This window comes from Elephas maximus, chromosome 17, assembly GCF_024166365.1.
Source record: "Elephas maximus indicus isolate mEleMax1 chromosome 17, mEleMax1 primary haplotype, whole genome shotgun sequence".
In the NCBI taxonomy this organism is placed as follows: Eukaryota; Metazoa; Chordata; class Mammalia; order Proboscidea; family Elephantidae; genus Elephas; species Elephas maximus.
This window is the reverse complement of record NC_064835.1, coordinates 85,981,861-86,005,123: the sequence shown is the minus strand read 5'-3', so window position 1 is coordinate 86,005,123 and position 23,263 is coordinate 85,981,861. Positions and strand designations below refer to the sequence as shown.

The following is a 23,263-nucleotide window of genomic DNA, read 5'->3' as shown; positions in this document are numbered from 1 at the left end:
ACTAGTCACATTCATTATATCATCAGAAACCATGACAATCAAACTATTTAGTTTTAGGATATTAGGTCATATCCTAAAAAAGACAAACATGTTATTTTTATGTTCATTATGAAATATCTAAGGAGCCCTGGTGGCACAGCAGTTAAGCGCCCCGCTGCTAACCAAAAGGTTGGCGGTTCGAACCTACCAGCTGGTCCACGGGAGAAAGATGTGGAAGCATTCTTCTGAAGAAATTACAGCCTTGGAAATCCTTTGGGACAGTTCTGCTCTGTCTGGAAAGGTCACTAAGAGAATCAACTCGACGGCAATGAGTTTGTTTTTTTTCTGGTTTTATGAAGTATCTAGCCATCCTGTGCAAACCAAAGGATCTCCCTAGGCTAAAAAATAGACCTTTGACAAAGTAAGACACTTAGTAATATTTTACCACAGTGACTTCTGATGAATAGCACTTTCAATGCCTGATAATAAGAGCCCTAGTCTGCATGTAGATAGATTCACAAATCCCTCCTATGATGAGAAAGCATACCTCACCCCTGAGAAGAGAGAAAAATAAAAGATTTTAGAGGCACAAACCAGTTGCTGATTCCTGCGGAACTAAAATAAAGTAATTTGTTAGCATGCGAGTGATTTTATTTAAACCTTGGTATTTTTTTTTTTTTTATAACAACTTAGCATCATTTTCATCCTTAAAAAACATATATGGATTCTTTGAATATTGAGAACCCAAACCAAGCCAAACTCATTGCTGTTGAGTCGATTTGGACTTACAGCAACCCTATAATAAAAAAAATTAAAGTACCCCACAGGGTTTCCAAGGAGCAGCTGATAGATTCGAACTGCTGGCTTTTTGGTTAGTGGCCAAGCCCTTACTCACTGTGCTGCCATAAACATTAAGAGGAAAAAGATAAAATGCAGAGTGAGAAACACATGCTTTACAAGTGTTTTTTCTTATCTTTGTCAAACAGATTTTGTTAATTCAAAGATACCAGTCAAGTCTAGAGACTCTGGAGATACCAATCACTGTATTTTTCATGTAATTGAGAGGTAAGGGTGCAGATGGCAGGCTTTTAAATGACCTGAGCCCTTCACAGGTGTGTGGGACAGACTATCTCCCAGGAATTGTGAAAAGGTCTGCGTTTATGACGACAGGACTGAAAGTCTCCAACCAGACTCTGAAGAGTTTCCTTCTTCCCTCCGCCCGCCCTATGCATACCCTCGAATTTCATTACGCCTCTACCTTTAAAAAGAAGAGCATTTGCGTTTCCAAGATCACTGTCACTCAGGAGGCTAAAGCAGAAGAAAGAACAGAAAATGCGACGGCATCCAAGAGCATTTAAAAGACATCATCGTGAGCAAGGAGAGCCGCAGCTCTCTTCAGTTATCAGTACTGCAGTTGTCACAAGACACTCACAGGTCTGCACCTTACAAGGCATAGTAAACAACAGTTGTCTGACGGAAACACAAAAGGGACTTACGATGTACTTGCTGGACCATTGTCTGGGCTCTGTGGTTCAGCATCGCTTTTCTCTTAAAAAAGAAGAAGAAAAATACCAACATGTGAGTGTTACGGTCTGTAAGATTTGAGAGAGATTAAATAAATTTCCATGCTCGTAGTAACAATCTTTTGCAATGTGCAACAGGAGGCTTTTAAAACATCTTTTATTGTCTGAGAACCTGGTTTGCAAAATAATTTCTTCTGTGCAACACAACTGCCTGGCACGGGTCTATGTGTGCGGACGAAAGAGCTATTTACCGAGAACCAGAGGCTGGGAGTGAAGGCCGTGCCAAGAGATGAGCATCTCACAGTGGAACTTGTTCCCTTCTACTGTATGTTACAGAAAATTTACAGAAAGAAACTCTATTAGCATTCTATCTCCAAGGGACTTTGAACTTTGATCCCATCTGCTAACACAAGCTAAACCAGGTCAGGCTGAATCAGAACTTGGAGGACAGAATATTACAGAGCACTGAGGTCACACCACGTCATGAGGTCCCCAGGAATGACACCCATGGACCCCTGTGTTAATGGAGAATAAGATGCAAACCAGAAATCCTCCCTGACTGCCTGAAAGGCTTGTTAAAGAGATGTTCTCTGGTCTGTAGACATCAAGGATTTAATGAGTTTTAGCTAAGGGAACCTGGAGCCAGTTCACTTTCTAGAGTTTTAAAGGGCAAATCCCTCTTGCAATAGGCACAGTGTAATTCTTAGATCATCATTTAAGCATGGTTTGAACCAGGCACCCTTCCTCTGTAAGGAGCTTCTTTTCATTCCCTCGACCTAGGGGCTGGAGGAAGGGCCATCACTGAGAACGTGAGTTGGCTGGGATTGCTCATGGCTGCGCAGTGCTAACAGCTGAATAAGGTCCTCCAGTGGCGCAAATGGTTAAGTACTCCGCTACTAGCTAAAAGGCTGGCAGTTTGAACCCACCCAAAGGCATCTCAGAAGATGGGCCTGGCGACCTGCGTCCGAGAGGTCACAGCCTTGAAACCCTATGGAGCAGTTCTACTGTGCACACGTGGGGTCGCCATAAGTCAGAGGCGACTCGATGACACCTGACAGTAACAACAGCTGAATAAACTCCAGCGAAGGTTGAGTGGTAAGAAATGGACCTGATGGTGGCAACTGACCTCCTTCAAGTCAGGCCTTGTGGTCCCACAGAATCCCCAGGTTTACCGTTTAGGGCCTCAGGCCCATGCCCTGTACCACAGCCACTTCTATTAGCTGCCGACATGAGCTTGTGGCCCTTATTCTCAAGAACAACCCCCTTGCTCACAAAATGAATGCATTCCTACGATAATTTCCAAACTGAACTCAAAAGAAACTTTGTAGTTTCTTCTCTTTTTCCTATTGGAAATTGAAGCATTATGAAAAAAAGAAGACACTCAAATCTATCTCAGACATATCTCTAAGCCTAAGGGGTGTCTACACAGTGCCAGAACAATCACAAGAGACAGCCACTTTGTCAGAGAGTGGGCCAGTTTAGTGAAAAACAGAAAGCCACAGAATCAATTCTAACTGCCTTGATAACCAAAAACCAAACTCGCTGCTGACGAGTCCATTCCGACTCATAGTGACCCTAGAGGACAAAGTAGAACTGCCCCATGGGGTTTCTAAGGAGCAACTGGTGAATTCCAACTACTGATCTTTTGGTTAACAGCTGAGTTCTTAACCACTGCACCCCCCGGGCTCCAACTGCCTTGATCAAACCAAAAAAACCAAACCTGCTGCAGACGAGTCTATTCCGACTCATAGTGACCCTACAGGAGAGAGCAGGACTGCCCCATGGGGTTTCCAAGGAGCAGCTGGTGAATTTGAACTGCTGACCTTTTGGTTAACAGATGAATTCTTAACCACTGCATCACCAGGGCTCCAACTGCCTTGATCAAACCCAAAGAACCAAACCCGTTGCCGTCAAGTCCATTCTGACTCACAGTGACCCTACAGGACAGAGTAGAATCGCTCTATAGGGTTTCCAAGGAGCGCCTGGTAGATTCAAACTGCAGCCAAGCTTCTTAACCATTATGCGGCCAAGCTTGCTAATCAGGCAGAAAAAATCAGGCAGAGAGAGCCCAAATACACATGACACCATGCTGAAATAAAAGCTAAGGAGGCAATTGAATACATGTTCTTTTTAATCATACTCTTATATTTTATCTTCCAGACCAGCTCTGTGGTGGCCTCATTTCGGAGATGCATAAGGCCTGGTCAGCTGACTTCCGTGCTGGAAAATGACCCAATTTACTACTTTCCAGAACCATTTCACTACCGAGCAATCACAATTCCTGCCATAATCCCAAGAGAGGGAGTTGTAACATCTGTGTTAAATAACACAAAACTATGAGGAGGTTTAATTTTTCTCAAACAAATCAATCATTTCTCCCCCCTTTAACTTGGGGAAATTGGTCCTCTGCCCCAGTCGCCAGCCTTTGGCTGTCATCCCTCGTGCAGCCATAGTCGCTGGCTTTCCATAGTCACCCCACGTGCAGTCATAGTCACCAGCCTTCCACAGTCACCCCACGTGCAATCGTAATCAGAAAAGTAGGTGAAACAGGACACTCGGCAGCAGCAGGCAGGATTGAACATTTCCAAACAACTTATGTCAGAAAGCAGGAAATCCATAATAAAGATGAAGATACCTTGCCCAGTAATTCTGCCCCATAACCCGCAGGTGGAGAGCAGGCAGGCCTGGCTGCGCGTGGGATCCGGGGTCTGTGTGACCCGCTGGCTGGACTCAGCGCAGGGACTAGGCTGCAGCTGACTATCTCTGCTCTTAGCAGCACTTATGTTGTGGCAACATGGAAAACAGAATAGGTCCTGGCACTCAGGAGAGGTAGAGTGGGCCCAAGCAGGACGTTTATGAGCAGTCTGGCCGCGAGGGGGCGCAGCACCTTCAGGGCTGATAAGGAACTAACTTTTCCAGGGAAAAGTCAGCTCAGAATGGGGGTGGGATTATTTCTGTCCCACGCAAAGACTACACACAAAATTCCTCCGAACATCTTGGAAGTTTCGGTGATGCAATTTCTGAAGTTAGTGTGAAACATTTATATGCATAAGCCGTTGAGAGTTACAGTCTCTGTCACTAGGACCCAAGGGAAAATGGTGGATGCAAGCTAGAAAATTCTCAGTCAGGGATTTTTAGTTGGGAGCTCAAGAGCTGTCTCACTAAAGAGGACGTTGGGGTTTGGGGTTGTTCTGGTTATTTCCTCCTGGTGGTACAGTGCTTAAGCACTCAGCTGCTAACTGGAAGGTCAGCAGTTTGAACCTACCAGTCGTTCCACAGGAGAGAGATGGTGGCTTTCTGCTTCTGTAAAGATTAAAAAACAATAACAAACCTGCTGCCATCAAGTTGTTTCTGACTCATAGACACCGTATAAGGCATAGAAGAACTGCCCTGTACGGTTTCGAAGGAGCGGCTGATAGATTTGCACTGCAGATCATTTGGTTAGCAGCCGAGCTCTTAACTACTGGGCTACCAGGGCCGCCGTCTGTAAGAATTACAGCCTTGGAAACCCTATGGGGCAGTTCTACCCTGCCCTACAGGGTTACTGTGAGTCAGAATTGACTCGATGGTGGGTTTGGTTTTTCATGATGGATACCACACTGATCTTTTTTCAGGGGAATCTGTACTGATCATTAAGAGGCTGGAAACAGACTGGCTAGGGTCATATTGCTTGTGGAACTACAATTACAGAGAGAAACCAGGGAAAAAATGAGCCATGGTCCGTGTGTGCTGGCCACGGTGCCTGCACTAGGCGCTCACTGTGTTTCTTCTCTTCTGACTAACATCGATGCCAATGCTGTAGCGGAAAAAGAAAGGTAAGGTCCACTTACCACCGAGATGAACGTACAATATGAGGAATGCCATTACTTGATGGCTCCAGCAGGTGACTTTTAAAAAATTACAACCGTCTCATTTTTAATTTAACAAACATACTCAGCACTTGGATGTCCTCTGTGTGGTGTTAATTCCTGCCCTTTAAACCCTCACGGTGACTGAAGAGCTGGAGTCCATGCTTCCCATCAACAGTGTTATGATACGTACGAAAGAAGATCTTTGAAAAGGGAATCAAACTGGACCTGCGTTATGCTGAATTCTGCTGCAGGGACAAGTTTTTGCTGTACTACAACATTTTTATAATTTATATTAAAATAACCCATGTACACAGTCAACAGATTTGAGCAGCAGAGAAGAGGTAATGACTTTTCACTGCTTCTGTTTTGAATTCTGTTAGCTCTTCAACCATTGTTGCTGTTGTTGTTAGGTGCCATCAAGTCAGTTCCAACTCATAGTAACCCTATGTACAAAGAACCATTACTCTAAATGATATGGTTATGTTTTTATTTCTAAAAACCCAAATCCATTGCCATCAAGTCAATTCCAACTCATAGCGACCTTACAGAACAGAGTAGAACTGCCCCATGAGGTTTCCAAGGAGCAGCTGGTGGATTTGAACTGCCGGCCTTTTGGTTAGCAGTCTGAGCTCTTACACATTTGGCCACCAGAAGATTTATCAATATTAAACAACAACAAAAAACCCCAAACCCACCACCAAATCAGTTGCCATTGAGTTGGCTCTGACCCAGGGTGACCCCATGTGTGTCAGAGTAGAACTGTGCTCCACAGGGTTTTCAATGGCTGATTTTTTGGAAGTAGATTGCCAGGTCTTTCTTCTGAGGTGCCTCTGGGTGGACTCAAAACTCCAACTTTCCAGTTAGCAGTTGAGTGTGTTAACTGTTTGCACCACCATGGACTCCTCATCAATATTAGATGGTGCCTAATGATTTTTAATATGAAAGGTATAATAGAAGGTATTCAATGTACTCCCATTACCACTGTCCCTCACCCTTTCAGTTATTAGTTTTTAAAAAATTTCTTTTAGTGCTTCTAGCAGGTATTTATAACTTTAAATATATTTAATCTTTTATTTCTTCATTAATCAACCTCTGACAGTCTCTTCTTTTCTAGACTATGCAGAATGAGAATTCACTCATCATTCTTCCCTTCTGCCTTTTCTCCTCTCTCCCCGTCACCTACACCTGTAGAGCTACACCTTTTCTTTTATGTAGCCAAGATCTAAGATGTTTACATTCTGTTAGTAATTCTTAATGAGTCCTCTTCATTAACAGTAATTTAATTAACAATTTAATTTTTAGATATGTCTACTAGAAAAATTATAATCAGAATTTACAATATTATAGCAATACAAGTACTAAACACTAGAGAATAAAGTAGTGTGACTTGACTTGTACAGAAGTGTTATGGAAGAACTGTGTCCCCCAAAAACTACGTGCTGAATTCCTGGCCTTTGTACTTGTGGATGTGATTCTGTTCAGAAATAGGGTTTTTCTTTCGTTATGTTAATAAGGTCATACAGTGAAGGTTCGAACACATCTGTCTTGGAAGAAGTACCACCAGAATGCTCCTTAGAAGCAAGGATGGCGAGACTTCGTCTCACATACTTTGAACATGTTATCAGGAGGGATTAGTCCCTGGAGAAGGACATCAAGCTTGGTAAAGTGCAGTCAACGAAAAAGAGGAAGACCCTCAGCGAGATGGATTGACACAGTGTCTCCAACAATGGGCTCAAACATAGCAATGATTGTGAGCATGGCTAAGGACCAGGCAGTGTTTCGTTCGGTGGTACACAGGGTCAGAAGCGACTCGATGACACCTAACAATGTAACAGTGTAGGGTAGATCCTAAACCTAATCAATTCTTGCTTATAAAAAGACCAGGACACACACACACACACACACAAACACACACGTGGGAAGACAGACACCACCTAAGGATCTTCTACAAGCCAAGGAAGCAAGGAAGCAAGGAACGCCCAGGACTCCCAACAAGGAAGAAATCAACATGCCAAGACTCTGATTTGAACTTTTAGTTTCCAGTAATGTGAGAAAATAAATTTCTGGTCTTTAAAGCCACCCACTTGTGGTATTTGTGTCACAGCAGCACTGGGTAACTGAGACAAGAAGTAAATGCCATCAAACCTGAACGAAGGTAAACGTCCCCTTTGTTTATATCTGATGGATTCTCATTCTCATAATTCACCGTGCTGCAGTGCAGTTTATTTAAAATAAGAGCTATGCCTTTCCTAAAAAATTGTTAAATGGAAGGACATACCCATAATATATATAAAAAGGTACATGCATATGGATGAACACACACACACACACACACACACAGCTTTAAGAGAAGTAAAATGCGTAACTGTGGAAACACCTCCCAGGCCAAGAGCTGGAGCTCTGTTGACAAGCACCCCAGTAGCTCCTCCTTGCCTCCGCCAGGGAGCATCCTCTCCCAGCCTTTCCCACCAGCTACCAGTACACAGCATTTTGTGTTCATTGTTCCTTTCTCGATAGTTTTCACTATCCACGTGTGTATTAGTAAACAAAAGTGTTCTTTAGTTTTTCATGTTTTGAGCTTTATACGAATGAACCAGGCTCTATACATTCTTCTGAGACTGACTTCTGTCACTCAATATTGTGATCTTTTGATTCAGCTAATGGGGCACGTAGCTTTGGTCCGTTCGCCCTCACTGTGTGGTACCCCAATGCATGCATGCGCCACAACTGTCTTATTCACTCTACTCCTGATGGGCGTTTAGTTTTTCCACCACAAACCATGCTATTACAGACATTCATGAACATCCTCCCTCCTACGCTTGTGTAGGAGTTTCTGGGTCTTAGGGTCTGCGTGTGTCCAACTTAATATTTAAATTTCTCAATGCTTAATAAGCTTCCATTTTATAATAGTAAATTAAATTGACCAATGATTCAGCAAACTGACCAAAGTATCTACCTTGTAAGATAACTGGATTGAAAATCACTTCCTGTTTAATTTACACACTCTTTTCCCTTAGTATCTAAATACTATAGTTTTTCTAATTTCAAAAAGAGACCAAAAAAAGCAATGACCTGAAGTACTGAGGGCTAGTCAATCAATCCACACACACTCTACAGAGCACATGTGAACAGACAGGGTTGGGTTTTCTGGAAGTTCAATCTTTCTCTATTCCCTACATGTTTACTGGCGTCGTGGCTTAATGAATGCAAACCAAGCACAAGAGACAGCGTGGGAAATACCAGCAGGATCAGCTCTCCTAAAGCTTCAAATGTGCTATCATCTACAGAGAAGTTTCAGATTTTTAAAGTGTAATATTACCTTTTTATATATGTGTTTGCTTTGGGGGAAGATTTATCTGAAGAAAAGACCAAAATAAATAAATAGATAAAAGAAAATCCCACACCCAGGATGGAGAAAGCCAGTCAAAACTTGCCCTAGACAATGAGATGCCAGAGATTTTTGTACCAAACAAAGCAGGTATAACTTCATATTCCACAGAAGATGGGCCTACTAAATTGCAGTTTGAGCATATGAATATTACGACATGCTATGAAAACACTCCAGATGCATACAAAAATTGCAGTACATAACTCTTAGTCAAGGATTCAATCTCTGAGTGGAATGATAGAAGCAACCTTCTTGGGAATCAAGGTAGTGGAATGGAAAGTTTGTTGGCTTTGGGGCAGAGACCCCTGAGTTTAAATCTGAGCTGCAATTTTTTTTAGCCACATCACTATAAGCTAGTTACTTAACCTCAGAATTGCATTTTTTTTCATGTGTAAAATTGGGATAATAATGCCTACCTCCCATAGCTATTTCGAGGATTCACTGAAGTAACATAGGCCAAGGCACTGGCACATGGTAGAGATCAAACAACTCTTTCTTTTGCTCTTCTTTCTGTCAAAAACTCCAAGCAAAGAGAAGGTGATCTATTAAATCCTCCTTCTACCCTGAGCTATTTAAATTCAAATGGAAATGGTGAGCAAAGCAATGGCAAGTCTTTAGTATCTGTCTTAGTCATCTAGTGCTGCTGTAACAGAAATTCCACAGTGGATGGCTCTAACGAACAGGAATTTATTCTCTCACAGTTTAGGAGGCTAGAACTCCAAATTCAGGGTACCAGCTCTGGGGGAGGGCCCTCTCTGTCCATCAGCTCTGGGGGAAAGTTCCTGTCTCCCGTCAACATCTGTAGGCTCAGCATTTCTTGGAGATCTCCATGTGTCTTGGCACCAATTTCTCCTGGGTCTAGGAGTTTCTCAGTGCAGGGACCTCGGGTCCAAAGGGTGCGCTCTGCTCCTGGCTCTTCTTTCTTGTTGGTAGGAGGTCCTTCTCTCTCTGCTCACTTCTCTCTCATCTCTTGTAATATAAAAGGTGATGCAGGCCACATCCAGGGAAACTTCTTATATTGTATCAGGGCTCTGACCTGAGTAAGGGTGTTGCATCCCACCCTAATCCTCTTTAACATAACCTAATCTTGCCTCATTAATCACAGGCGGAGATTAGGATTTACAATACATAGGATGATTACATCAGATCACAATTGGAGGACAAACACACAATACTGGAAATCATGGCCTAGCCGAGCTGACACATATTTTGGGGGCACACAATTCAATCCATGACAGCACCCTCTAGTCTTTGGCATAGGATGCTGATGTCTGCACATCTCGTGGACTTAACCATGCACTTTTTCTGATTCCATTTCTTGTTACTGCATTTATTATTTCCCCCAGGTTTCATCTCCCTTGGCATTTCACCTCTTTGCTGGCGCCTGTGCTCACAGCAAATTCCAGCAGAGGGTGGGATAATTAACACTGCCCATGCACCCTTATAGCATCGTTTCCCTACACTGACTGCTCTCTAGCTGTGCATTACAAGCCTGCGGCTTCCTAATGTCAGCATTTGCTTTGGATGTCTTTTCTCCCCAGCCCTTCCACCCTCACAGATGCCCAGTGGGTGAACACTTAATTCTAAAGACAGGTCTACTAGCTCACAGGGATTTTCATCCTCAAATATAGCTTTGTAATTGACAAGGGGTGCTCTCAGCTGACTGGCCACGAAACTAAGAAAAGACAGTCTTATGGCTGTGCCTATGTGACATGAGCGGGGCAGGTCATGCATTTTTAATGCCCGAGACAACATTTGTACCAGTTATGCCAAAGAAGTGAACTGCAACACTACTTCACGGAATGGTAACCTCCTCTCTCTGACAAAAAAGCCCACATGTTTTATTAGACACTTGGTCCAATAAGAAGCCCTGGTGGCACAGTGATTAAGAGCTTGGCTGCTAACCAAAAGGTTGGCAGTTCAAATGTACCAGCTGCTCCCTGGAAACCCTATGGGGTAATCCTACTCTGTCCTATAGAGTCACTATGAGTTGGAATTGACTTGTCAGTAACAGGTTTGAGTTTTTTTGGTTAAATGCAATAAGGTTACTCCTTCCTCAGTGCCCATTTCTAGAAGAGGGTAAGGTATACATACTCAGCAAGGTGTGACTTTTTTTCATGGATTATATGCTCATTTGTCTTGATGTCTTTTCTTTGGTTGGTTTTCTTTTGGGGTGTCATTCTTTTCTTTTCTTTTTTTTTTTTAATTTAGACCATGCATTAGCTGCTTAATTTTTTTTTCTTCCACATACACTAAATCCTGCTGCTCCTTTCTCCTAGGACTGTTTTCAAAATTCACCATTCTATGTTTTGGTCCTTCTTCCTTTGAATAAAGACACATGAGCACTCAAGGTCCCCATGAATCTGATTATCCGTTTGGGCAGTATTTGAACAAATGGCCTTCTTTTCCCACTTGATTTTAGCTTTTTTTTTTTCATTTTAACGTACTGTCTCTTGCATGTTCATCTCCCCTCCCCATGCTCTGCGCCATATACAGCTATAGAGAGAAGCCTTTCTTACTTGGATTATTGTGTCCGGAGGATACAAGTTGAGAGTCCTAAAAGAACAAGAAATATCAGTTAATTTTCTTATTTTGACTTCAAAACCTAGGTTGAACATGAGCTACATTAGTGGTCATTCAGAACCTAATCACTGATCATGCTCTCTACCAGCTATTGTAATGAGAAACACTTACATAGATGCGCTTGTTAAGCAGTCCAGGGAATACAGTCCAGAAAGACTTCTATTTTGTATCACTGACTTTTAGTTGAACCCACTTCCCATTGAATATACCTTGATTCCAACCACCTTTCTGCAGATAAGGCTGGTAACCAGCCCACCAGGGACACTCTACTGAACAAGTGTTATCCATCTCACATTGGTAGAAACATAGATTATTCCAGATTTCCACTTAGCTGAAATGGCAGAAAGCCATGCTACACAGTATTTGGAGTTTAGTTACTGCTCAGGTAAATGGAGATTGAACTTGATTTATCCACATTAAAATGAAATGCAAAGTTTTGTCTGGAGAATTCACCTCCTCTTGCCTTCCCAAATTCCCATTTAATGTGAAACATAAGGGAGATTTATAAAACAATGAATTAATTGAAACGGTAAGTACATAAAAAGAGAAATACTGACATATCCAATCTGGCAAAACTCCTTTATAATTCTGGTGTGTAGAACAAAAATCCAGTGGAATGGAATTAACTCCTGTTAGACGGCTTAATGTATTTTACCAGATTTTTCCTACGTGAAGTATAGTTGTTATGGGAGGGGAGTGTCATTCAATGTGGTGTCTTGGAGTCCCTGTAATAATGTCTGTTTTTAAAAGGAATTCTAGTAGAATTAGCATATAATGAGCCAACCTGGTATGTAGAAGGTTGGGTGGGAAGGGGAAGGGGGGAGGGGGAGGGGGAGGGGGAGGGAGGGAGGGATCCTATACTGTTTTAAGCACAAAGATTCACACACAGATGCCTAATCAACTTCCTTCATGTTGGTAAGGATGAGCGACTCACCTGGAGAAAAGAAACGAACTCCACTATAACCCTAAGATTCAGCTTTTTGAAATGGTATATGAAAATAAAATATTGTTCCTAAAAAGATGGGCTAAAACACAATCTTCAAAACTTACTTTGGCTGATTTTGAATAAATGCTGTTACCAAGCAGGTGTGCACAGGTAAAGCTTCAAGTAGATTAGTATTGTTCTTCTTGTTTCTAAATAATTCATGTTTTTATACTGTTGGCCCTCCGAATCCTTGGGTTGCACATCCTTGGATTCAACCAACTGTGGATCAGAAAATGTTCGGAAGACAAACTTCTTTTTCTTGTCATTATTCCCTAAATAATACGGTATAATGACATTTCCATTGTATTAGGTATTGCAAGTAATCTAGAGATTCATCCCAGAAGGTGTGCACAGATTATATGCAAATTAAGCACCATTTTATAAAAGGGACTTGAGTATTTGCAGATTTTGCTCTCCTCGGGGGCCCTGGACCCATCCTCCAAGGATACCGAGGGACAACTGTATCAGCACATAAATTACGTTTAGCTTTGATACATGGAAAACACTTTTAGAGCCCTATTTAGCTGACTGCTGTGTGCCATCTGTAGGTTTTGGCCCTTTGGAGGTATCCTGGACTAGAGTGGTGAAGACTGGGTCATCATCAAACAGACAAGAATGGTAACTGGGACAGTTTTCAGTACTAAGTTCATTCTGAAAACATCAACATTGAAAACCTATGGAGCACAGTTCTACCGTGACACACACGGGATCGCCAGGAGTCAGAATCCATGCGAAGGCAGGTGGTAGATGCCTTCGCGGTAGAGTGGTTGGTTCTAAACCAAACCAAACCTGTTGCCATTGAGTACATTCTGGTGGTCACATGCACAGGTTTATCTGGAGTAACAAAGAGGAGGACCACTCCAGGTTACTTAAAAGAAAATCTAGAGGGAAATTTATTCTTCTCCATCTTTAAATGCTGAAGTCCCAGCACCTAAACTATTCTTTGGTTCACGGGGCTCCTAACAGCTGAGAAGTAGAGCTCATACAAACCATTTTGCTGAAGACAGAAATGACCAGCAGTCTATTATGTGAGAAAACCCTTCAGTGAAACACTGCCATAAATACCATATTTTATCAGGTGTATTTTTTTAACATATCATCAAAATTGTAGGAGGCCCCAATATTTTATGTAATACTATGAAAGAAAAACGCTGCTCATTAATTGTAAGGTGCCATCAACTATAAAACAAATTCTGATTTTAGGGAACTTCAAATGTGAAAAATTGAGATGCCCTGGTGGTGCGGTGGTTAACAGCTCGGCTACTAACCAAAAGTGGGCAGTTAAAATCCACCAGCTGCCCCTTGGAAACGCTGCAGGGCAGTTCTACTCTGTTCTATAGGGTCGCTAAGAGTCGGAATTGACTCAATGGATTTGGGTTTGGTTTTGGTTTAGAACCAATGAAATACCAGTATTTTTAAGCCATATCTCTGGTGGAGGGCCATATTCGTACTGTGAGGGCACTATTTAAAAATGGCTTTTTGGGACCAGGTAGGACTGTTCTACTCATTTATTTCATTGCTTGTCTATCGGCCTATCATTAGGACGACAAAAGGCACAAAATAGAGGTACAGCTCCCGTACCTTCAGGCCCCAGGTAAGGCTGCAGGAAAAGGAACCTCCTGACTTGGTTGGGCCTCCCCTCACCCCACGAACGATTTCCTGTCACTTTTATTCTTCAAAGCTTAAAAAAGCTGAAAAGTAGTTTATAATTAATTTAAATGTTTACTTTGAGATAGTGCTTAATATGAAGTTTTATTCCAAACATTTTGTTATAGTTTTTGAAGCGTGCTGGCAAACCAAAGAGGAAGAGTTACACTAAACTTTCCAACTTCAAGGTAGCTATTTCACACTTGCTGGCTTTTGTTCTTATTCTTGTGTATAAAGAGAAAGGCAATCGGATTCTCATTTCTGTAATGATGTTAGGATCCTTCTGTATGATGCATTAAAAATCAGTCAGCAAGAATCTTTTCAGGCCAGGTCTGATCCCACCCGATGCAGCATCTGTCGCCACGTGAAATGCTTGTGAAATGCCATTAGGTTTGGAGGTCTGTCTTCTGCGGATGGAAAAAAGCTCTACGATTTTGAGTTCTTTATTTGCATTTTAAAACTTATGAGATTGCTGCAGAAATGAAAGGAAAAGGGCAAAGCAAATTCATTTTCGTCTCTCTTGGCTGAAACACCTGATAATGGCAGCCAATTTAAAGGAGTCATGCATTCTTTTCTTTCCCAAATTCAATTACTTTTGAGAGTTGAAGAATGAGGCAGTTTGTCTAAGGAATTACGGCTCCAAATGAAGTCCTCAGAGAATAGGAAAAAATCCAAGCTCAGTATCAATCGGCTTTACTATATATTATGCCCTTCAATACCCAGACAAAATGGGGGAAGTTCTCGGAAGTACTTAGCTAATTAACTTAGTGGTACTGGTAACTCAAATGCATGGTTAAATCGACTTTCCTTGTGAGGTCAAATTGCTCCCTTAATCTTAATAAGGGCTTCATTTCATTGTTTATTAGCCTTTGTGGAGATTTTGCCCCTCAAATTCCGTAAATAACTCTAGCTCTTATACACTAGCAGTAGTGACAGTCTGAAACATTAATAGCTTAATTAATAAATTGCAAGTCTCCAGCTATCAGGGCACTAATTAGTTAAGAGAGAGGTGAAAAGAGACGCAATATGTGAAAATTAACAAGAGTCTGGGTGGAAGGCAGGATAAGGCGCCTCCCAAGTATCCATGTCCTAATCTCTGGAATTTGTATGTCACCTTACACGCCAAAAGGGACTTTGCAGCTGTGATTAAGTTAAGATCTTGAGATGGGGAGATTATTCTGGATCGTCTGGGTGGGCTCAATGTAATCACCCATAAAATCCATTGCCATTGAGTTGATTCCGACTCATAGTGACCCTAGGGGACAGAGCAGAACTACACCATAGGGTTTCCAAGGAGCGGCTGGTGGATTCAAACCGCCAACCTTCTGGCTGATAGCCAGGTTCCTAACCATTGCACCATCCTTATAACAGGGAAGCAGGGGTGTCCGAGAAGGAGACGTGGGGCTGGAAGCAGAGGTGAGAGTGATGCAGGACCCCGAGCCAAGGAATGCAGGCAGCTTCTGAAAGCTGGGAAAGGCAGGGAAACAAATCTTCCCTTAGCGCCTCCAGGAGGAACATGGCCCTGGCGGCATCTTGATCTCAGCCCAACAAAACTAATTTCAGATTCCTGACTTCCAGGATTGTAAGATAATAAACTTGTGTTGTCTTAAGACAGCAAGTTTATGGTAATTTGTAACAATAGTAACAGGGAATTAATGCAGTCTTATTTCATTTGTACAGGATAAATTAACAGTATATATTTACTGTGAGTTTTTTTTTTTTTTAAAGAAAGGCATTATTTAAAAAACGCAATGTTCCTATACTTTGTAAAACCCTTATTCTTTTTCTCTTGGACGAGGTAAAATGATCTCGAGGTGAAATAGTGCCATAAAAATTCTATGGTACTCTTCAGTAAGACATTTTTTCTTTTAATTTAAATTTCAAATCCTGTGCTCTACACAACAGCTAATAATACATCTTTCTGAGCTACTTTTAACCTTCTTTGAAAGACGAATTTTTGCACTAATGATTTGAGGTCTTAATTTCATGTCAAGACTTAAACGTAAGTATCTACATTAAAAACAACACAAATTTGCACAATCCTTTTGGACAAGTCAAACATGCTTTGGTGTGTGCTCAGTTATATCAGAAATTGTGCTTCTACCACAGACATGTTTATATAACAAAAATGTTTATTTGATTGTATTTTGGGCCAAGTCATTGTATGTAAGGATTGCAAAGATTTTGCATTTTATTCTAAGTGTGGCAGGATGCCATTGAAAAGTTTTGACTATAAAAGAGATGGGATGTGCTTTACGTTTTAAAAGTACTGCTGAGGCTACTGTACAGGAAGAGACGGTGTGTTGGGGGCAAGGGTGAATGGTTGGAGAATTGTAATAGTCCAAGCTAGACGCCGTGGGCCTTGGAAAGACGTGTTAGGTTTGGGCACCAGGAGATCAGTTAGGACACTGTTGGAGGCGATGGTGGTTTTGACCTTGGTGGTAGCTGTGGGGGTGGGAAGTGTTTGGATTCAGGATATATTTTGGTGGAAGTATGGTGACTATGATTTAATGAAGGGCCAGATGTGCACTATGGGAGTAAGAAAATAGTCATTGATGGCTCTAAAGCTTTGGCCTGAGCCAACTAAAAGAACAGAAATACCACTCATTGAGTAACAGTCCTTAGAAGAAGGATTGTGGGGGGTGGTGGGGAATTAAAATTTCAGTTTTACATATGTCAAGCTTGAGCTGTTTGCTAGATATTAAAGCTAAATATTACCAGTTGTCATTAAGTCAATTCCTATTCATGGTGACCCCATGTGTATCAGAGTAGAACTGTGCTCCATAGGGGGTGTTCGATGGCTAGTTTTTCAACAGTAGATTGCCAGGCCTTTCTTCCAAGGTGCCTCTGGGTGGCCTCAGACCACCAACCTCTCAGTTTGCAGCCGAGCATGTTAACCATTTCTACTACCCAGGGAGTCCTAAATCAAAGCGAACAACGCAAAAAGCCAATTCAAGGTACAAGTATGAGATGAGCCAAAGAGGGGTGTTCCACGTTGATAAAGATTCTACTTTCCAAAAAAATCTTAATTCAGTGAGCTGTCCCAGAGTTCAGAAAAAGATAGAAAGCTAATGCATTCCTTATAAGAGACTATCGTCTTCCTGATATTCCTGAATCCTGATATCAAAACTGAACAATACACAAAACTGAGCCAAAGAGTTAACTAGCCCAAGCTTACTTGTGAACGTAGGAGTTGTTGCGTGCTGTTGAATCGGTTTCCAACTCACAGCACCTCGTGTGACAGAGCAGACTGCCCCACAGGGTTCTTTAGGCTGTAATCTCTGCGGGAGCAGATCACCTGGTCTTTCTCCCACGGAGCTACTGGATGGGTTTGAACTGCCAACCTTTCGGTTAGCAGCCGAGAACTTAACCATTGTGCCACCATATTAAGTCCAAAAATGAATTAAATGAGCAATATATCATAATCAATGAAATTAATAATAGGAATGTACACATGATTAAAAAATAAGACCATCTATTAATGTAATATTCTGCATTAACAGATTTTAAAAAAGCCATGAACATGTGAATACATACTGAATAAACTATTTGATTACCCTCTAACTTATTCCATTTATATGATATTATGAAAAACAGACCAATGATTGTTAGGGTCTGGGGGCGGGGTGATAGAGTACATTATCTAACATGTATATTTTACTGCTATTCACTCTTTTTTCCTCCCACTTGGAAAATGTAAGTCCACTAAAAACTCTGTCAAAACCAAAAAGGGTTCAGTAAGTAGATATATAAAAGTCAGCAGCACTGTATATAAAACCCAGCAACCCTTCACACTACCAATAACTAATTAGAAAACATAAAAACTAAAAAAGAGCAGATTCAAAACAAAAAACAAAGCTAATACCAACAGATTCCAAGAATAAACTAAACAAGCAAAGTGAGAGACCAATAAGTAGATAAAAATGTATGTTTATAAAAGGACATGAAAGAAGACTTGAAAAAAATGAAGAGCTATTATAAATTCCTGAACAAGAAGACTCTTGTAAGATGGAAATTGTCCCTTAAATTAAGCTAGAAATTCAATTAAATTCCAATCAGAATTCTGAGAGGATTGTTTGAAAGAGCAACATGTAGTTGAAATGACCCTTAAATTGATCCAGGAGAGCGCAAGTGCAACAGGCAGGACTTCCTGAAAAATAGAGAGGGACGTGCCTGGCCACACATATAAACATGCTAAAAATCAACAATAATTTAAATTAGGAGTTGGCCAACCATGGCTCACAGGCCAAATCGAGCCCACCACTTTAAAAAAAAAAAAAAACAACAAAAAAAGATTTTTAGTATATTCACAGAGTTTATCACTGTGATCGGTTTTTGTAACATTTTCATCACCTCAATATGATATCCCACATTTTGGACACATTATCAGAAGGGACCAGTCCCTGGAGAAGGACATCATGCTTGGTAAAGTAAAGGGTCAGTGGAAAAGAGGAAGACCCTTGACGATATGGCTTGGCACAGTGGCTGCAACAATGGGTTTACGCATAACAATGATCATGAGGATGGCGCAGGAATGGGCAGTGTTTCCTTCTACTGTACATAGGGTCGCTATGAGTTAGGACCGACTTGATGGCACCTAACAACAACAACCCTTTAGTGATTACCCCTCAATGTGGTAAAAACCACTAGTCTACTTTCCCAGATCCTAAAAACAAACAAACATTGCCGTTGAGTCGATTTCGACTCATAGCAACCCTGTAGGACAGAGTACTCTAGCAAACACTAATCTACTTTTTGTCTCTGTAGATTTGCCTTTTCTGACATTCCATAGAAATGGAAATATATAATATGTAGTCTTCTGTGGTTGGCTTCTTTCAGTTTTAACGTTTTAAAGGGTCATCCATATTGTAGCTTGTATCAGTACTTCATTTTTTTTTTATGGTCAAATAATATTCTATCATGTGGAATCAGGGCCACAATACATGGAGCTCGATAAAACCAGAGAAAAACATGAAACAGAACTCAAATTCTTAAAAAGTTCAGATTTACTGGACGAGCTGAGACTGGAGGACTCCCTGAGACTATCGTCCTGAGATAACTCTTTAAACCTTGAACTGAAACTATTCCCTGAGGTCACTTTTTAGTGAAATAATAGATAAGTACACAAAATAAAGGATATTACCCGTGAGTATGGGGCTCCATTTAAAAAAAAAAAAAATCTGCAGGAGACTAAAAGTTCAACAATTACTCTGAAGCTAAGATGAGAAGACAAGGGAGGCAGGGAAACCAGAGTGCTGGAAACAGAATAACCAGAGGGCAACTAAAGAGAATGCTGACACATTGTGAAAAAGGTAACTAATGTCACTGAACAACTTGTGTAGAAATTGTCAAATGGGAATCTAATATTCTGTGTAAATTTTCAGCGAAAACACAATAAAATATTATTAAAAATTCTATGGTATGAATAGACTATATTTTATTTATCTGTTCATCAGGTAAAGAGCCCTGGTGGTGCAGTGGTTAAGGGCTCGACTGCTAACCAAAAGGTTGGTGGTTCGAATCCAACAGCTGTTCCACGGGAGAAAGATGTGGCATTCTGATCCTGTAAAGATTACAGCCTTGGAAACCCTATGTGGCAGTTCTACCCTGTCCTATAGGGTCGCTATGAGTTGGAATCAACTCAAAGGCAAAGGTTTGGTTTTGGTTTATTTATCGGTTGATGGGCTTTTGGGTTATTTCCACCTTTTGGCTATTACGACTAATGCTTTTTATAACATTCATGTACAAATTTTTGTGTGGACGTATGTTTTCATTTCTCTTGGTTACATACATAGGAGTGGAATTCCTGGGTCATATGGTAATTCTCTGTTAAAATTCTACGTTTAACCTTTTGAGGAACTGCCAAGCTGTTTTTCAAAGCACTGTATCATTTTACAATCCCATCAGCAATATATGAGGATTCTAATTTCTGCACATCCTTGTCAACACTTGTTATTGCTTGTCTTTTGATTTTTGCCATTCTAGTTGTGGGATGTGGTATCTCATTTGGTTTTGATGTGCATTTCCCTAATGATTAAGGATCATGAACATGTTTTCATGTGCTTATTGGCCAATCGTAGATCTTCTTTAGAGAAATGTCCATTCAACTCCTTTGTCCACTTTTAAATTGGGTTATTTGTCTTGTAATTGTTGAGTTGTACGAGTTCTTTATATATTGTGCTACTACCCATTTTTGCAAATAAAGTTTTATTGGAACACAACCTCATTCATTTGTCTATGTATTGTCTGCAAAGCCTAAACTATTTACTATCTGATCTTCTACAGAAAAAAAATTTGCTGACTCCTGATTTAAACAATGAGCTATTGAGAAAGAAACAAATAAATCGGGGGTCCTGAAAGAAATCCATGTATTTACAGAAATTCATGTAAATAAATTGTCTATACAAGGTGTAAACCGAAAAATGAAACCCACTGCTGTCGAGTCGAGTCCAACTCATAGTGACCCTACAGGACAGGGTAGAACTGCCTGATAGAGTTTCCAAGGAGCGCCTGGCAGATTCAAACTGCCAACCTCTTGGTTAGCAGCTGTAGCACTTAACCACTCTGCAATCAGGGTTTCCATACAATAACCAGTATAAAAAATATGTTATTAAGTTGATAGTGCTATAATAATTTACTATTGGAAAGAATAAAAGTAGAATCCTGTGTTATATAATACATGTAAAATTTTTATAAGATAAAAACAAAAACTATAAAAGAATTAGGATAAAATAGAGAAGAATTGCTAGAATGTTGGGGCAGGGAAGACTTTTTCCCTCTGACAGGTTTGATTACATAAGAATTAAACACTTCATTAGTACAAAAGCTTCATGAATAGAGTTACAAGCAAATAATTGCAACATATATAATAGACAAATGAATAATATATAAGAAGTTCCTAGGAATTATTTTTAAACAGTAGCAATGAATATGAATGGGCAATTTGCAAAAAGGAAAACAGTCAATGCTTGAATTCAACAGTAATTGGGGAAATACAAACTAAAACAATGAGATATCAATTTATCACCCATCAGACAGGCACAAGGATAAAACAACAGATAATATTAAACGCTGGCAAAGATACAAGAAAAAAGCACTCTTGAAACAGAGTTATGGGTAAACGTGGCTTCAGATGCTTCCAACGGGACAATTCCTGTTCTAGAGACATTCACGAGCACGCTTACAAAGAGGTGTTGACAAAAAAAAAAATGGTTTGTAATAACAATTCATAAACAAAGGGCACCGAAAGGAGTTTGATCAAATAAACTGTGGCAAATTCATACTGTGAAATGCTTTGCTGCCATAAAGAAGCATGGATAAAACCTCTAGATAGTTACGTGGAGGAGCTCTGGTGGTGGAAACAATTAAGTACTCAGCTGCTAACCAGAAGGTTGGCTGTTCGAACCTACCCATTGTCTCCATGGGAGAAAAGACCTGGAGATCTGCTCCCATAAAGATTACGGTCTAGGAAACTCTATGGGGCAGTTCCGCTTTGTCACATGGGGTCACTAGGAGTTAAAATCGACTCGACAGCACCCAACAACAACAACATATTTGCTTGGAAAGAACTTCAATACACCATGTTAAGGGAAATAAAAACGAACTCTTAGAAAAATGCTTTTATTTTTATGCCATTTATAGTTTTAAGAAATGGAATAAGCATATATATTTACATAAATGCACAGGAGAAATGACTGAGATGATATATACCGAACTCTTGAGAGTAATCTCTGGGTAGGAAAATGAGATCTGGACAAGGATACCCAGGGCTTTTACATTCTGCTCTTTCATTTGCATAGTTTGATCTTTTATAGTGGTTTTTTTTTTTTTATGTAGTTGTGTGGTATTGTACAATTAAAAAAAAAGTCTACTAGACTCTGTATAACTTAAATATATGTTGTAGCTGATTTTTTGGTGTGCTTTTCCTTAGAAAATATGGAAGTACTTTTCATTAAAGTCCTAGAAAATACTTTCAGTGTTTAAAACAATATCAAGGAGGAATAAGTATCATATTTCCTCAATTCTAAGGCACATTTTAGAATACATAATTACTTTAATAATAATTTTCCAGGAAAAAAACAAAACATACCATCACACTGATGTATAAAATGATTGTAAGATGCACATCAATTTCACAAATGTTAAACTGTTAAAAGTGTGCATTTTCGAGTCTAGGAAATACAATGTATACATTGTATATATAAAAATATGTATGTATATATACAAATACACATACACACATGCATATGATATATAGCTATATAGCTACATAGATGTAAAATAAAACATGGTATAAAATTAAAACAGAAAATAAAATTACTAAATACCCTCAAATCATTTCTATATGTCTCTCTTTAGCAAAACTTAAGTAAGTTCTAATATTTATATATATTTATATATTAGCACAGGTAATTTTTATTAATACAAATGTCTCATATACAAGTAGAGAAAAACCAAATTTAAATATTAAGATTAATGCACAGTGCATGTAAACATTTACATGAGACTCTAGATTATCAAGTTTTTCTAAAAATATCAGTTTACTTCTAAGAAGTGTTTCTTTAAATAATATTTGAGATTAAGTTTTTATATTTAATGATAATCATGGTATGTATCACATTTTGCAGAGAGTGTAGGTAATCAGGGTTCCAAGCTTGGTCCCTGCCCCCCACCCCAAGACGAATAAATACGTGTTTGCGAATTGTTGAAGATCAGGTCCATGTGCCTCTGGCAAGAATATTCACAGAGAAAAAGACAATCAAGGATAAACCTACTGTCCATTATAAATGTCTGTATTCGTAAAGCATATTCCTCCGGACATATGCAAGGTCTCACCTTATTTAGAAATGGAAATTTGCTTGGTTCCACTTTCCCAGGTGGCTGAATGGCAGAAAGTGGTGGAAGCCAGGTCATCTCCTGAAGGGGAGACGAAAACCGATATTGTGATACAGACAGCATTTAAAGTCAGCACATACAGAGCTATACGAGCATGCCTCATGTTGGATAAGGAATGAAAGGAATGTCTTTAAAAGATGTGACACCTACTTTTATGATCTTGTTCCCTAATTTTACCAATTTTGGTTCCACACCCACCCTCACTCCCCCCAAAATCCACAAGCTAACAAATTCAACCTTTATACCTTAGTGAGATCTACAAGGCTGTCCTATTTTCCCTTGATTTAAGCTCCTGAGCAAAGGGACAACTCAGTAGTAAAAGCTCTATTGAAAATGCCACACAAAGAGAGCTGCTTCTTTTGGACTCCATCCCGTAAAATTCACAGGGTGTTTTTAAAGGAATGCACGCCAT

At 40.2% G+C, this 23,263-nt stretch overlaps 1 protein-coding gene across 15 annotated transcripts in view; it reads right to left on the bottom strand.

Moving 5' to 3' along the window:
* AFF3 (ALF transcription elongation factor 3) overlaps nucleotides 1-23,263 on the bottom strand; it is a 685,346-nt gene that overhangs the window by 226,103 nt on the left and 435,980 nt on the right. For 14 of the 15 annotated variants that reach the window (XM_049856158.1, XM_049856156.1, XM_049856165.1 and 11 more), the window contains 3 exons: nucleotides 22,792-22,872; nucleotides 11,261-11,297; nucleotides 1,476-1,527 (listed from right to left, as the gene is read on the bottom strand). In XM_049856158.1, coding sequence (XP_049712115.1) covers nucleotides 1,476-1,527; nucleotides 11,261-11,297; nucleotides 22,792-22,872 — 170 coding nt within the window. The remainder of the gene's footprint in view (nucleotides 1-1,475; nucleotides 1,528-11,260; nucleotides 11,298-22,791; nucleotides 22,873-23,263) is intronic. The other variant, XM_049856163.1, reaches the window with a different exon arrangement.